A 16,351-nucleotide genomic window follows, 5' to 3' on the forward strand; every position below is an offset into this window, starting at 1 on the left:
GCGTGGGGCACACGGGCAAGTGCGCGTGTGAAGCAGTCTAAAGGACCACGCAATGCTTGCCCCTTCCTTACTGAGTCCTTAGGGTTGCCTTTCGACCAGAGCACACTGTAAGGGTGGCTAAGGGAAAGGAAAGAGGAGCCTGGGCCCCTGACGTCATGTCAGTGATGCCCTGCTGCTATGGATTAGCTCTCTCAGGGCTCCTTACTTCACGAAAATACGAACAGATACACTTAGGTCACTCTACTGCATATAGCCCGAGTCAGCACCCAACTGACACACACACAGAACTTTATACCAACCAGGGCTGCGAGACAGCTCAGCCAATAAAGTGCCAAGTTAAAACCTGAACCGCAAGAAAGCCAGGAGCAGTGCACATATGGAGGCCACAGGGCACCTTGGATGTCATTCCTCAGACAGCAGCCATCTTTTTCCCTGAAGGTCTCTTAATGGTCTGGAAGTCAACGAGTAGGCAAGACTGGCTGCTACTGTGTGCCACGGGGTCTGCCTGACTCTGTCTGGGGCTGGCACTACAGGCACGCGCCACTACCCCTCAGGTTTTAAACGTGGGTTCTAGGGACTGAACTCAAGCCCTCGCTCGTGCTCGCTTTCTGACTGAGCGACCTCCCAAGCATAACACTTACTTTCATTTATTCTTTTAAAAAAGATTTGTTTTCATGTGCATGCGTATGTGCCTGCATGTAGGCACACAGAGCACATGTGTGCCTAGTGCCTGTGGAGACCAGAAGGGCTATCACGCCCCTGGCTCTGGAGTTAGCCAGTTGTGAGGCTTCCCATGGGCGCTAGGAACTCAACAAGTGCCGAGCCAGCTCTCCAGCCGATGCTGACTTTCTTAACAACCACAAGAGGTCTGCTGGCCTGGCTCCCGAGGTACGACCCACCATCCACTCACCTCAACCTCAGTTCTCAGCCTCCAACATTCTGGGATTTTTAATGCAAAATTATAGATTTCAAGGTAGAGAAAATATTTGTTTTAGTAAGGTTTAAATTTCTTTTACACACATTTATGTGTGACACACAGGGAGAACTCCGGGTGTCGTCCTAAATTGTTCCTTACCACTCATTATTTAAGGGTCTTTCACCAAGCCTGGCACTCATGTTTTGGCTATACTGGCTGGATAGAGAGCCTCTGTCATCTGCTTGTCTGCACCCAGCTCTGAGTGAGGTACAGACCCACTCAGCCACACATGACTTTTCTGTGGGTACCGACATATCGGTGCCTCCTGCTTGGGCGGCAATCACTTTGCCCACGTTCATCTCTCCAGCCCCTTTCCACTTTACTGCTGGAGACGGGGTTGGGCACCAGGATCCAGGCATTGCCAACTGGCTGGCCAGTCAGACCCAGTCTCTGTCTCCTCTTCCCCAGTGCTGCTCAGTGATGTGCGCCATCACGCCCAGCTGCTCATGTGGGCACACGGGTGTCTAATGCACACGGTCAAGTCAGAACAGCAAGAACTTTATTGGCTGCGCCATCTTGCTAGCTCCCTAAAAGACACACACACACACACACGTTTGTGTGATATGTGTGCGTGTGTATGAATGCTTCGCCTGAGGTAACTCTGCTCACTCTGTGAGTGCCTGGTGCCCATGGAGGTCAGGAAAGCACATCCCATCACTTGGAACTGCAGTTACACACAGTTCTTAGCTGGCACGGGGTGCTGGGGATGGAGTTCAGGTCCTCCACAGGAGCAGCCAGTGTTCTCAACTGATGATGAGTTGTTTCACCCGTAAAAACAACTTTTTTTTTTTTTTTTTTTGACACAGAGTTTCTCTGTGCAGCTTGGCTGTACTGGGCTCGCTTTGTAGGCCAGGCTGGCCTTAAACTCACAGAGATCCACCTGCCTCTGCCTCCCTAACAGGCGTGCACCTCCATATCTGGCTGATAAATATATTTTTAAAATGCACCTTTTCCTCAAAAGTAAGGACTATGTCTTTTTACTACTCTGAACCTTTATCTTGTAAAGAATCAGAGGACAAGAACAGGCTATAGATGTGAAATTTAGAGATTTTTAATGCAAGCTATTCCCAAGAAATAAGGGACAAAATCTCTGCTGCGTTTCAACATTTCCCTAAAGTGGAGCAAACTAGCCTCAGCTCAACGTTTTCAGGTGTCTTGTCCTATGGCTGTGGTCACAGGTACAATGGCCTGTGAGTCACCACCTCAACCTAAAGTAGTAGCATCCCTTTTCTTACTAGTTTGAGGGTAGGCGAGAAGAAATGCCTTCCTACTAAGTATGGCGCTCAGCGCATAAAGATCAAGCCCACCACTGGACCAGCTCAGAGGGTAAATCGCCACCACGAAAACCTGGCCACTTGAGCGTGATCCCTAAATCCCACAGTGGAAGGAAAGAACCAATTCCTGAAAGCTCTCCCTTGGCGCAGCTGTGCCACACACCTGCACTCAAACACATTCAGGTGTCTGCTGCTTCCACTAGAAGCCACACAAATCACTTTATTCCTCTATAATCTATTTAGTAAGTGTTTGTGCTTCCTGAATTCTCAGCTCCCTGTCCCCACTCCCCAATCACAGACATTGAATAGAGAATCAATCTGAATCGGAAAAACAACAGAAACCCGTAACAGGAAATGACAGGAACGTAGACTGTAGGAGTGTCGTGGATCTTCTCTGATCCTCCTAGTGGTTTGCTTTATTTGAAAAGCAGAAGGCGGCCAGGCACCTGCAGGGTGCTTCCTTTTCCTAAGGTCGACGCTATGACAGCAGATGCCATGACGCAATCTCTTGTAGATTAAATTCTACACTCAGAATGCTAAAAGTTTGGGGAAAAAAATTTAAAGACTCTTTATGAAGAATTAATGTCAGCACAGCACAACTGCTCAAGACTAAGTTTATAAACTCATGTTTTGTTTTACCGACTCAGTGCTTAGTACATAAACTCGTACTGTAGATGTCCACGCTAAACTTTCACTGAGAGGCAGCAACCTAGTATTTGTACTGGTGATCGTTTTTAAGTCACTATGTAGACTAGGCTGGCCTCAAACTCACAAAGGCTAGCCTGTCTCTGCCTTCCAAGCATCAAGGATCAAGGCCTGTGCCACCACGCCCCGGGCCCCATCACAGTGTTAATTAAATATCAACCATCTTACTTGCTTCAGCCTTCACTTTGTCCATTTCAGCAAGCAATGCCACTTCTCGGTCCATTAAACTAGGGAATAAAATGACAAAGAAAAAGGGTTAAATGAGAAACTCAAACGCCAAAAAGAGCATACAATTAATAACGGAGAAATAGCAAATTTGTTCACTAAAACCATACTGCTAAGAAACAATGTACGGGCCACATGGACGCTGGTATCATATTCTCAACAAAGAATACTTCAGAAGATTCTCAATAAAATAAATGGACCCCACTCCCTTTTGTTTCTATGTAATACTGCAGGCCAGCTACTAGCGATCCAAGGTTAGAACCAGCAGATGGCAGTAGCAAGCCACAAAAAAGTCTTAGTTATGCTAACTCAAGTGCTTCTGGAAATTATTTATTTCCAGGGGTGCAAACTTGTACAACCACTTTGGAAAGCAATCCGATGCTTTCTCAGAAAATTGGGAATAGCATTATCTCAAGATCCAGCTATACCAGTCCTAGGCATATACCTGAAAGATGCTCCACCATACCACAAGGTCATTTGCTAAACTATATTCATAGCAGCTTAATTCGTAATAGCCAGAATCTGGAAACAACCTAGATGTCCTTCAACTGAAGAATGGATACTGAAATTGTGGTGCATTTACACAAAGGAATACTATTCAGCTACTAAAGACAAGGAAATTATGAATTTATAAGCAAATGGATGGAACTAGAAAGATCATCCTGAGTGAGGTAACCCAGAACCAGAAAGACACCTATGGGATGTACTCATTTTGAAGTGGATATTAGCTATATAATAGAGGATAAACACACTAAAATCTACAGATCTAAAGGACCCTAGGGAGGATGCTTAAAATCTCATTTAGAAGGCAAGCAGGATAGTGGCAGAAGAGGGGGAACAGGATAGGGAGCCTACTACAGATGTCCTCTGAAAGACTCCACCCAGCAAGGGATTGAAGCAGACTTTGGGCAGAATGTAGGGAGTCTTATGGGAGAAGGGGGAATAGAGGAAGAACCTGGGGACAGGAGCTCCACAAGGAGACCAACAAAGCCAACAAATCTGGGCCTAGGGGGTCCTGCAGAGACTGATGCATCAAGCAAGGACCATGCACAGAAAGGATCTAAACCCCAGGCTCAGATGTAGCCCATAGGCAGCTCAGTCTCCATGAGGGCTCCCTAGTAAGGGGAGCAGGGGCTCTCTCTGACATGAACTCAGTTGCCTGTTCTTTGATCATGTCCCCCTGGTGGGGCAACCTTGCCAGCCCACAGAGGAAAAGGATACATGCAGCCCTGATGAGACTTGATAGACTAGGGTTAGATAGTAGGGGAGGAGGACTCCCTCTTTCAGTAGACTAGGGAAGGTGGGTGGGACCAGGAGGAGATGAGGAAGGGGGCTACAATTGAGATAGATACAAAGTGAATAAATTGTAAAAATAAAGAAATAAATACAATTAAAAATAAAAACTTTAAAAAATAACTTATTTCCACAATTTTTATATGTTGGTTTATCTTTTTAAAAAGAGATGGTCTCTCTGTGTATCCTGGCTGGTCTGGAACTCTGCGTTGACCTGCCTGTCTCTGCCTCTTGGGAGCTAGGATCCAGGTGTGCACCGCCCCCTGAGCTGGGTTTGTACAATCTGCTAGTCTTGCCTCTAATTTGGCCAGGGCAGAGGGAAGTTGTTCATGGTTACGGTCTATGTGCCCAACATGGGACAAGCGTGGCACCAACTTCAAGGTACTACAGTCTTCACAATACAGTCCATGAGCCAGGCGTGGCTAGGCACACCTGTGAGCCCAGCGGAGGGAGGGGGGGCAGGGGCGGGGGCAGGTGAATCTCTGTGACTTCAAAACAAATCCATGACAATAAAGGCTACACAGAGAAACCCTGTCTCAAAAAACCAAACCAAACCAAAACCCCACAGTGTAGTCCAAGCTGATTTTTTATTTAAAACTATTTAGAAGTAATCGGAAAGGATGGAATTAAAAGTTTCTCATAGCTTTTCCCTTCCTTGGCGTTAGGGATCAGGCCATGGGCCTTGTAAACACGGGCAGGCATTCTATTTCCGGTTTCTTTTTCTCTTCTGCAGAGTCGGAGGTGGACACAGGGCCTGTGTGTGCTAGGGCAGTGCTCTACATTGGTGTTGTACTCCCAGCTTTCCTTCCTTTCCTCCCTTGCCCCCTTCCTCCTTTCTTTCTTTCCTTTCTTTAATGCACAGTTTCTCTGTGTAGCCTTGGCTGACTTGGAACTCACTTTGTAGACCAGGCTGGCCTCGAACTCACAGAGACCCCCTGCCTCTGCCTCCTGAGTGCTGGGATCACAGGTGTGCACCACCACACCAGCTCTAGGCTGACCTTGAGTTCATCATTCTGTGTCGGCATCCCAAGTGCTGGGATTACAGGTGTGTCACTAATCCTGAAGTTACTGGTCCTCTGTTTAGATTTTGTTGGCGAGAGGTGGTTCTCTATACAGAGAGTTTCTCTGTATAGCCCTGGCTGTCCTGGAACTCAGAGATCTGATTGTGTCTGCGATGACCACCTCCCAGACCTATTAAAGGCAAGTGCTTCCATACCCAGTTTATCCAGACTTTTATTACATATTTATTTATATGTGTATGTGTGTGCAGACCATCAGAATCACTGCACAGGAGTTCACCCTCCTATCACCCCGTGGGTCATAGCTAAAACTCAGAGACCTGCACACACTGAGCCAATCCATCCACCCGAGAGTTCTCCCGTATAAGGCATGGCTCTAAGGTTAACAGAAATTCTACTCTTGCTTCTGGCTGGAAAGGCGATCATTCACACACACCCATTCGATTCATCTCACCGAGTAATTACCTTAACACAAGGTAGTTAGTGTGGAGACTACACCTCTAAGAAACACACTGACAGGGCAGGGTCATTTCCTGGAGCAAAACCCTCACAGAGAAGTGCCTGAGAGCCCCAGTCTGGTGATTATGCATGGTAATAAACAGACTTGTAACTAAACAAATCTGAGTGGCAAATTAATCCAAGCAGCCTGGAGAGAAAAGCCGTACCCTGCTGTGAAACACTTCCTACCTTGGCAGCGCTCTGCTTGAACTCCAGTGGCCTTTGGAAAACGCAGAAGCCGTGGCCAGGACGGGAGCCGCCAGGCCTACAGCTTGACGCCGCTGCCTTCCTGTTGCCGGCTCAGCCTAAGATGCACACACTGTGCTACCATATGACAAGCTCCTTTGCCTTTGACACAGCTCATAAAATATTTACTCAAGACTTCAGAAAACAAGCAAGCTTTTCACATCTCACGGTCTTCACCCTGAAAAGTCGAGCTGTAGGAATGTTTTCAACAAATCAAGTTCTATAATGACATGACCAGACCTTCCTTGTGGAAACAAGAGCTGGTACTCTGTGATGATTCTTTCCCCTGCAACAATGAATGGTATTCACTTAGAAACTTTGCTTTTCTTTACTGATTCACTGGTGAGCACAAAGCATCCATACTGACTGGCAATACAATACTATGAAAACATCTCTTACATTCTAAGTCTGGAACTTTTGCTGGACCTCACAGCCGGAGTTAATAATACACCACAAGGCCACTTAAGACTTTAGACTGAGATCCCGCTGTGTACCCAGTCTGTTTGTTTAACCTGCCTTCAGGAGAACAATGTAACAATCAACCTCACTTGCTTTGGACTTCCCACTAATCAGTTCTTACAACCTAAGCTACCCTGTAATCTTAAACTATTAATTCTTGCATGCACCTGACTTAAGTAATGCAGGCGTATCATTTGCTGAGAACAGCAAATGTAGAGGTTAAAGGCAATGTTACAAAATGACTATCTACTGTAAGTGCTGAACACATTCATGGGTAATGCTGAATACAATGTTTGATTAGTGCTTGATTACAAACAACAGTGTCTGTAACACTGCTTAGCATCTGGGTCAGCTGCAGTCAACCACTTAATCCCTTATAAAGCCCTTTACAGTTTTTTTTGTTTGTTTCTGTAAAGTAGCCCTTAGATTTTCTGCATGTGATGCTTTCTATACTGCTCAATAAAAGACAGCAAAACCCTTTTGGGGACAGACATACAGACACACATATACACACTTTTTGGTATCTATTATTTTAATTTAAAAATAAAATATTTATTTTTTTATTTATACAGTGTTCTGCCTGCTTCTGTGCCTCCAGGCAAGAAGAGGGCACCAGATCACCACATGGTTGCTGGGAATTGAACTCAGGACCTTTGGAAGAACAGCCAGTGCTCTTAACCTCTGAGCCATCTCTCCAGCCCCTCTTTTATTTTATCTTTTATTGTATGAGTGTTCTGCTTTGCATGTCTGTCTGTCTGCCCCAGCAGATCCCCTGGAACAGGAGTTACAGGCAGATGTGAGCCACTGTGTGGGCACTGGGAATCAGACCTGGGTCCTCTGCAGGAGCAATGCAGCCTTCTCTCTAGCTCCCTTGGGCTCATGCTTGATTAAATGTCATTAAGAGGAAGTGCTTTGGTTTCTTTCCTTAATGTGATACCAATTCATTATTAATTGCTAATGTATTTAACCTATGCAACTGACAATATGAGTCCTCTCACAAAAGTTACTTTACATTCCATACCGAAGACCAATAAAACAGTAAAGGCTTGCCTTCCAAGCCCGAAGCTCTGCATCAACTCACAGGACCCACATAACAATGCTGGGCATGGCAACACACACTTGCAACCCCCAGGGCCAGGGAGGCCACACTAGTAGATGCATAGGGCTTGTTGGCCAGCCAATCTATCTTCCTCAGTGACTTCTACTCTAGCAGGGGACCCTGCCTCAAAAAAGAGGTGAATGAAGCTGGGTATAGCAGCATATGCCTTTAATCCTAGCACTCTGGAGGCAGAGGCAAACAGACCTCTCCACACAGCATGGTCTACACAAAAAGTACCAGGCTAGCTGAGGCTATATGTTTAGACCGCTATATGTTTAGGCTATATGTTTTGTTTTTGTCTCAAAAACAAAACAAAACAAAACAAAAAAACCCAAAAATCAAAACCACACATACTAGACAGATGACTCAGTAGATAAGAGCACTGGCTGCTTTTGCAGAGGTCCCAGGTTTGATTCCCAGCAACCACAACTGTTCCAGGGGATCTGATGCCCTCTTCTGATACCCACAGACAATAGACACATATGTGGGGCACAGGCATACATGCAGGCAAAACATTTATATGCACGCACACATTCCCCAACACACAAACACACAAATGCATTTAAAAGACCAATAAAAAGTAGCAATTACTTCTTTTTATTTATCATGTTGCCACGACAACATCTCCCGAAACACCCTGGCTTTAGCTCAGAGCAAACAGGAATAGAAAACAGCCTGAAGGAGCTTCATCAGTATTTGTAACTTTCCATTAAAGATTTTACAACTCTTTAAGATACAGAAATGAACATTAAAGTTGATAACAGCTCTCATTGAAAGTTCCTGACACGAAGGGTTTCTGCTGTAAAGAATGCCCTCTTCTTAGGCCATTCATTTTCAGCAAAGCATTCTGGACAGTGTGTTAGGGCTTCTGCAGTTTCCAAAGAGTCCTCGCAACACACACACATAGCCAATACGGACTGTTTTATCCTCTTACATTTTCTGTATTTTTCATCACAAAAAGTTGGAGAAATGTGTTTACCACAACATAAACAGAGGCGGTAGAAAGTTAAAATCAGAACATCAGAAAGGTTAGGTATCAGGTAATAAAAGAGGCTTTCTTCCAATAATTTATTGTAATTTAACTTTTTAAAACAGAAATTTAGCTCGAGTTTCCTATCTGTTGCTGAGCTAAACAGTGGTCCAGGTATGCAATGGTGGCCAAGAGTTCTCAAGTGCATGTGGTAAGAAGTAATGGTTTTCGGATGCCATAAACGCATTAGCTACGATAACGAAGAAAGGCTCCTTCAGGCTGTCAGGCTTTCCATGACTGCTCACTCAAGGCACCAGGCTTCCCTCCAGGCTCTCCTCAATGGCAGCGTTACCACAGCACCCGGTGACTGTGACACAGCTAATGCAATTTGCTCGACATTGCTGGGACCCTGACTGGAAAGGTCTTACAAAGCCTGAGCCCTTACTCAGTGTAAATCACCCCAGACACCACACCCAGGATTCTGTGTGGTCCTGGCTGTCCTGGAACTCAATCTGTAGACTGGTTGGCCTTGACCGCAGAGATTCACTTACCTCTGCTTCCTGAGTGCTGGGACTAAAAGCCTATGTCACTATACCCAGCTTCGTGTAAATAATTTCTGTATTTTTTTTTAATCAATAAATATGCTGCTGGATGGTGGTGGGGCACACCTTTAATCCCAGCACACAGGAGGCAGAGGCAGGTAGATCTCTGATTTTGAGGCCAGCCTGGTATACAGAGAGTGAGTTCCAGGACAGGGAGGGAGAGAGGGAGGAGAAAGGAGGAGGGAAGGAGGGATGGAGGGGAAGAGAGGGGGAGGGAGGGAGGAAGAAAGGAAGGAAGGAAGAAAGGCAGCCAGCAGCAAGGAAGGAAGGAAGTCAGACAGGAAGGAAGGCAGGCAGCAAGGAAGGCAGGAAGGCAGGCAGGAAGGAAGCTTTGCCTACCTCATCACTGTTCCTGGGGAAAGCACCTGGGGAAAGACTAGCTGACTGGTCTCTGTTTCCTCCCCTCCCTCTCAGGAAACTACTTAACTTATTTTAAAGCTTTTGCACATTTTATCGCTCAGAGTAGCTGCTACTGCAGTATCAGCACTGAGATGTACTGTGTGCCTGTCATTTCAAGCAAGGCCTTTGACTGATATACCTAACACGAAGCTACTCATTTTGATTCTAGCCTTGCCTTCAGTTCTTCCTTGATGCCAAAAATAATTACCACTTGCTTATGATTACTGCATTAGAAAAACAGTATTTTAAATACAACTGTGGTAATTCTACAGCTAGTTTTAACAGGATAACACCGTAAACTACATAGTAATATTCTCAGGTAATTTGTATTTGATTTTACTTTCTCAAAACTTAGAACACAGTTTTCTAATACCATTTGCAAATCAAAGAAGAAATCGAAGCAAAGCCAATGAAAACAATCTCCCCCCCCCTTTTAAGACTCCATTCTTCCCATTTAAAGGAACTAAAAGAGAATTATCAATAGTTTTTTCCTTTGTTTTTTTGAGACATATCCTGATATCTTGGAACTCAAACTCCTAAGATTGGCTTGCCTCTGCCTCCGGAGATGCCCGGCAACAGCTAAGCGTATGGGTGTTTTGCCTGCCTGTATGTCTGTGGACCACTTGAGGGCCTGGTGCCACTGGAGGCCACAAGAGGCTTAAGATGACCTGGGGCTGCAGCTGCAGGGAACTGTGGGCCTCTGAACATGTGCTGTGAGCTGAGCCTGGGTCCTCTGGGAAAGCAACAGGTGCTTCTGGCTACAGAGCATCTCCCTGCCCCAGTAGTTTTTATCAGCAGAGAAGAAGGTGCCATGTCTTCAAGCCTCCACGTCCCTAGCACTGGCCTTACTGGAGTACATCACTCTCCTGTGCTCAAAACAAAGCAGCCCCGACGGAGCCAGATCAGAGGAGCAACTGCAGCAAAACCAAACTCAAGAACTCACTTACATACTCAACGTGATCACCATGAAAACTCTGCTGCCTTTCTGTTTGTAAGGAGGCTTTTACAGAGCAGGTGGACAGAAATTTCGTGTTTCTTTATTTTCCTGCTTGCTTTTTGTTAACAATTTTTGTTAAAAATTTATTTTAATTTTTATTTGTGTGTGTATCTGTGTGAATATACACACACATGGGTGCCTGTAGAGGCCAGAAAAGGGCGTTAGCCACCCTGGAGCTGAGTGACAGGCAGTTGTGAGCCCTCACTGTAGGAACTGGCACTGAATTAGTGCCTCTATAAGAACAGCAAACACTTTTAAGCACTAAGCCATCTCTTTACTCCTATTTTTTTCAGATAAGAGTTTTGCTTATTCACAGCAATCCCTCTGCCTCAACCTCCTGACTTCTGGGTTTACAAGCATGTGCCACCATGACTAGCTGAGTCTAGATTTCAATGATCTAAAACAGCTTTTAAGAAGTTTGAACTCAATAAAATGGTTGATTTGATTAAAAAAAAAAAGTTTGAATTTTTTTTTTTTTTTCAATTCAAAATCTGTCACACCTGTAATCACAGTATTCAAGACTGAGGAGGATCATGAGTTTGAGGCCAGCCTGGGCTACACAGAATGACCACATGACTAAATGGTGGCACTTTATAATCTGCCAAAGAAAGAAGCAGTAGTTTCCATCTGTGCTACCAACAAGTCCGTGGCTAGGTTTAGAGTTAAGGAAAAGTGGCTGGTGTGTTAAGCACACATGCTGAGCCTGGATTTTCTTTCGAAACCACCATTTGTTTTTGTGCAAGTTCTTTTTTTTTTTTTTTTTTTTTCTTTTTCAAGAGAGGGTTTCTCTGTGTAGCTCTGGCTGTCCTGGACTTGCTTTTGTAGACCAGGCTGGCCTCGAACTCACAGAGATCCAGCTGCTTCTGCCCCCTGAGTGCTGGGGTTACAGTCGTGTGCCACTGCACACGGCTTGTGCGAGTTCTTTATAGAACGACGACACCCTCATCTAAGGCTCCAGAATGAGAGAGGAGTAGGTAAACTAGCCAGGTAAAGGCTACAGAATGGAACAGAGACATTTGTTAAGACACAGAAAATCAAATCTGTACAGTGAGAAAGTGTTAATACCAGGAATGACTTTTGGCTTTTATAGAAATTAAAAATTATTTAATTTTTAAATTAAAAACTATTAACCTTCTGTTAAGGTAGAAGATTTATGACTTGTATTTCTAGTCTAAAAAAATATGATTTATGGGCAATGTGGTAAAAAACAAGAAAGAATAATGTGGTCTTTAAAACTGTATTGTTTTTATCTAGTTTGTGTATGTGTATGGACACGTGACCCAGCCTGGTCTTCAAGTTGCTATGTATCGAAGGATGACCTGGTAGGCCTGATCCTCCTTGGCCAAGTGCCAGGATCACAGGCGTGCGACACTGTATCTGTTTTATGCATAAACCTGTTGGGAATTCAAGCCAAGTCCTCCTGCATGCTAGCCAAGCACCACACCACTACCTGAACCGCCTCCCCAATCCTGTCTTCTGAAGAACAGTACGGACATTCCTTGGTCAAATGCTCATTCAGCTTTACCTCCTACTTTATTCCTCTCTTCTTTCAGCTTCTGCTCCCTACTCTAGCTCTGCTTTGTCCTTCTGCATATATACGTACATGTAGATATGTATGTGTATATGTGTATATACGCACACATACACACAGGTTTTCGAGTCAGGGTTTCTCTGTGTAGCCTTGGTTGCCCTGGACTCACCTTGCAGACCAGGCTGCCTCAAACTTACCTGCCTCCGCCTCCTCAGTGCTGGGATCAGGCAGGTGCCAGGCCCCTCCATCTTCTGAGTCTTTTTTGTTAGTGCAGTGTTCTACCTCTATTGTCTTTGCTACTTTGTGGGTCCTTCTTTTTCCCACTCTTTACCCCCACCCCATTCCATCCTGTATCACTCAGGGAGAGAAAGAATAGAGGGGGAGGGGAGAAAGATCCTTGAATCTAATTTCGTTTTTCTTGTTTCTTCTTTGAGCGTGACTACTAACAAACCGCACTGCCCCCCCCCCACTGACCACCAACCCCCAGCCCTGCCTAGCGAGGCTCTAGCATTTATATACTCTGAAAAGTTCCCAGAATTCCACACATCACAAATCGCATATACTATCTGCAGCTGGCAGAACCACGCCTCTGCTAGAGCATGAGGCAAATCATAGTCAGCTGCGGTGGATAGTCCAAAGCAGCCCCATGTCCTCACACCTGGGATTAAAATAATAACATATTCTTATAATATTTCTGTGTTTTGTTTTTTTTTTAAAGAAACCAAAATTTCAGAATTGTCACTACACTCCACCTTTCTACCAATTCCATCCCCCACCCCAGTTCCTGATTCATTCCTTCCAAAAATATCACTTAGCCCTCCTCTGCCTTGATCTTCATAATTAATTTAGTTTGAAGTGGAGGCTTGCTATAGTTGCCCAAGCTGGTCTTGAACTCCTGAACCTTCTCTCTGAGCCTCTGAATGCAGGAACTACAGGCACATGCTACCAGTTTCAGTTCCTTAATCCTAATGCCCTTCCCATTCCTGAGTTATGACCTGAAGAAGACCTCACTCCAAGACTCGAAGCTGTGAGCTAACAACAGTGACCTAAGCTGGGCATGGTGGCATACTTTAAACAATTTTTTTTCTTTTTATTTTATGTGCCTTGGTGTTTTGCCTGCATGTCTGTCTGTGTGAGGGCGCCAGATTGCCTGGCACTGGAATGACAAACAGTTGTGAGCTGCCATGTGGGTGCTGGGAATTGAACTTGGGGCCCTGGAAGAGCAGTCAGTGCTCCTAACTGCTGAGCCATCTCTCCAGCCCCTGGCATACATTTTTTAATCCCAGTACTTGGGAGGCAGAGGCAGGAGGATTGCTACAAGTTTGCGGGCCAACCTGGTCTACATTCCAGGTTAGCCAGGGCTACATAGTAAGACCCTGTCTTAAACCCCTCCCCCACCCACAAAACAAAACAAACCCAGGAGTAATTTCAGAACTTCTGAGTTAGAGAAACCTAAAGAACGCTGACTATTTTGACAGGACACTTCCCCATGTGTATGCTTTACCCATGTGTGGGTGTGTGAATGCCTGACTGTGCGTGTACTGGAGAGACAGACTGGACTTAAGATTTCACTGAAAGCAAGTATAATGTGGGAAATCTAAACGTTAGGAAACTATGAGGGCTTGGAGGTTTAGGATGGAGGTTTAGGATGGGCCAACTGTTGCCCAGCATTGTGCTCTAGGTTAATTAAATAAATCCCAGTCTCTGTGTGGTGATTTGGTCATACAGCTGTTTAGGACTAACAGCAGCTTTACCAGAAGATGTATCAATGGTGAATATTAATAGTCACCTACAACAGTGTATTTAGGCACTCGCTCCACAGCATGCACGCGGAGGTTGGAGGGCAGCTTACAGGCTGGTTCACACCGTACCATGTGGGACCCAGGGGTGAATTCAAATCGGCAAGCTTGGTGGCAAGTGCCTTTACTGGATGGGTCATCTTGCTGGCTTTATAATTTCATCTTTCTCAACTGAAAACCCTCACTCCAACCCTGCTCTACCATGACAAAGTTCTAACGCCTATTCCACACTGGTTTCTCTGCTACAGCCTTTCAGCGGAGGAAGGACTAACCCACGTGACGTGTATCAAATGGGTCCAGCCTTCCAGAGCTTGAATACTGAAGTCATCAGAAAGGTCTGAGAGGAGGGAAGGGAGAGAGGGCTGGGAGGGGAGAAGGGAGGGGCTACAACTAGGATGTAAAGTGAATAAAAAATAAAAGAAAAGGTGACTGGGTCAGAGTGCATAGGTTCAAGTACTGCGCCTGCATTTTATGGTGTCACATTACACAATGTAACTGAAGACTCAGTCTTTTTTCACTATGATAAAAAGACAACTACTTAGGAAGGACTCAGGATCAGTAAATCAGGAAATACACCCAACCACATTTAGTAAGATGAATGTGCTGGTTAGCTCTTGTTGGAAACAGGATCTCAATGAGGAGTCACCTCGGTCAAACGGGCCTTCGGACATGTCTTTAGGGCGTTCTCCTGACTGCTTACTTGATGGGGTGCCTGGCCACTGTGGGCTGGACCACCCCTGAGTAGGTGGCTCAACTTCCCTCCTTGGTTTTGGCCAGTGTTTTCTCACAGCAACAGAGTGGAAACTAGGACAGTGTTCTATACAGTCATTTGCACAGATGGTTAGAGACCTTTTTAATGCTGGCTTTTCAAAAAAACTAAAACTTTTATTTTTATTCAGAACAGAAGCCTAGCATGTCTTCTGTTGGCTGTTTCTAGCCAGCACCTGAATGGCAATCTTCTGCCACACCACCGCTTCACATGGGAGAAGTCGCCACCAGACATCTCCATGCTGCCCTGACAGGGAATGTAATCACATTGTCACAGTCTGCTAGAACCCTTTGCTTTTCTTTGATGCTGTACAAACACGACTATGACTTTCTAACTGACACTAACCCTAGGCTGTATGGTGCCGACTAAGGTTAGCTCACCTGTCAACTATGTCCTGAAGTAACAACTGCAAGGTATACAGGGCAGGTAGCTTTTTTAATCAGCCGGAGAGAAGGAACCAGCAGAGAAGGGCAGCGAATCTCTTTCCTCAAGTTCAGTTAGCCTGGTTGTTAATCAATACTAACACACAGTGCCCAGGGAGGGAACCATTTCATTTGTCACTTATTGAAGGAGGTTCCTCTTGGTTGGGCTCCAAGTCAGCAGGAACTCACAAATCTCCTCACAGAAGTGTGTTTCCTGCTGTAGGCTGCTGAGTGCAGTCGGGTCCTGTGGTTGAGTAAGCAGGAAGCTGGATGATCTAAGGGATCAGAGACCTATCACAGCAAAGTCGTGACAAACCACAATTACCTCTGTTTTTCCTCATCTGCCAATAATATGATAAGAATATTTTACAGAAACCACAGCACTTCACCCTTGCAGATGGTCAGATCAAGGATACATTGGTTCCCTAGGAAATTTACCAGAACTCAGAGCAAAAAAGTCTGGGGAACTGCCTGGACCTAGCTACATACAGCGCCTGGAAGATGGCATCAAGGAAAGAGGAAATCTAAGTTTGGAGACAATTTGGCAGGAGCGAAACTGTACATTAAGAAAGAGGACACATGCCGTTCTAGCTACAAAACTAAAAGGCGGAAATTGGGGCTCCAGGCAAAGCTTAGACAAGAGGCGAATCAGTTCTCTTAAACAGTACTTTTTTTTTTTGGAGCTGGACAAGTGGCACATGCTTTAAATCCAGCACTCAAAAGGTTGAGGCATGAGGACCACAGGTTCAAAGCCAGCCTAGACTTCATAGAAAGTTCTCTCTTAAGACACCTCCACACAAACACACAAGTAAATTTTGCTTATGAGAAAATTTTTTTGGAAGTGTTATTTTATTTTCATTACTTCACTTTGTTTTCAATCCCAGAGACAAAAAGGACTGAAGGGACCCACAGTCACAATCCTCCTTGCTCAGCTCCTTCTACCCGCTGAGGAACACGGTGACCAGAGAGATATATGGTCAGGCATGACCTAATGGTCCATGGACCATTGCTAAGAAAACAGCTGGGCAGCTGTGGGCGCATGAAGGGCTCTTTTACTACTCAGTGTTA

General features: G+C 45.2%; 1 protein-coding gene across 2 annotated transcripts in view; it reads right to left on the reverse strand.

The window, feature by feature from the left end:
• Positions 1-16,351, reverse strand: part of Spats2 (spermatogenesis associated serine rich 2) — a 70,955-nt gene that overhangs the window by 8,957 nt on the left and 45,647 nt on the right. For both annotated transcript variants that reach the window (XM_055626966.1, XM_055626967.1), the window contains one exon: positions 3,124-3,182. In XM_055626966.1, the coding sequence (XP_055482941.1) occupies positions 3,124-3,182 (59 nt within the window). The remainder of the gene's footprint in view (positions 1-3,123; positions 3,183-16,351) is intronic.

Source organism: Psammomys obesus, unplaced genomic scaffold (assembly GCF_907164565.1).
Source record: "Psammomys obesus unplaced genomic scaffold, mPsaObe1.curated_primary_1811, whole genome shotgun sequence".
NCBI classification, from domain to species: Eukaryota; Metazoa; Chordata; class Mammalia; order Rodentia; family Muridae; genus Psammomys; species Psammomys obesus.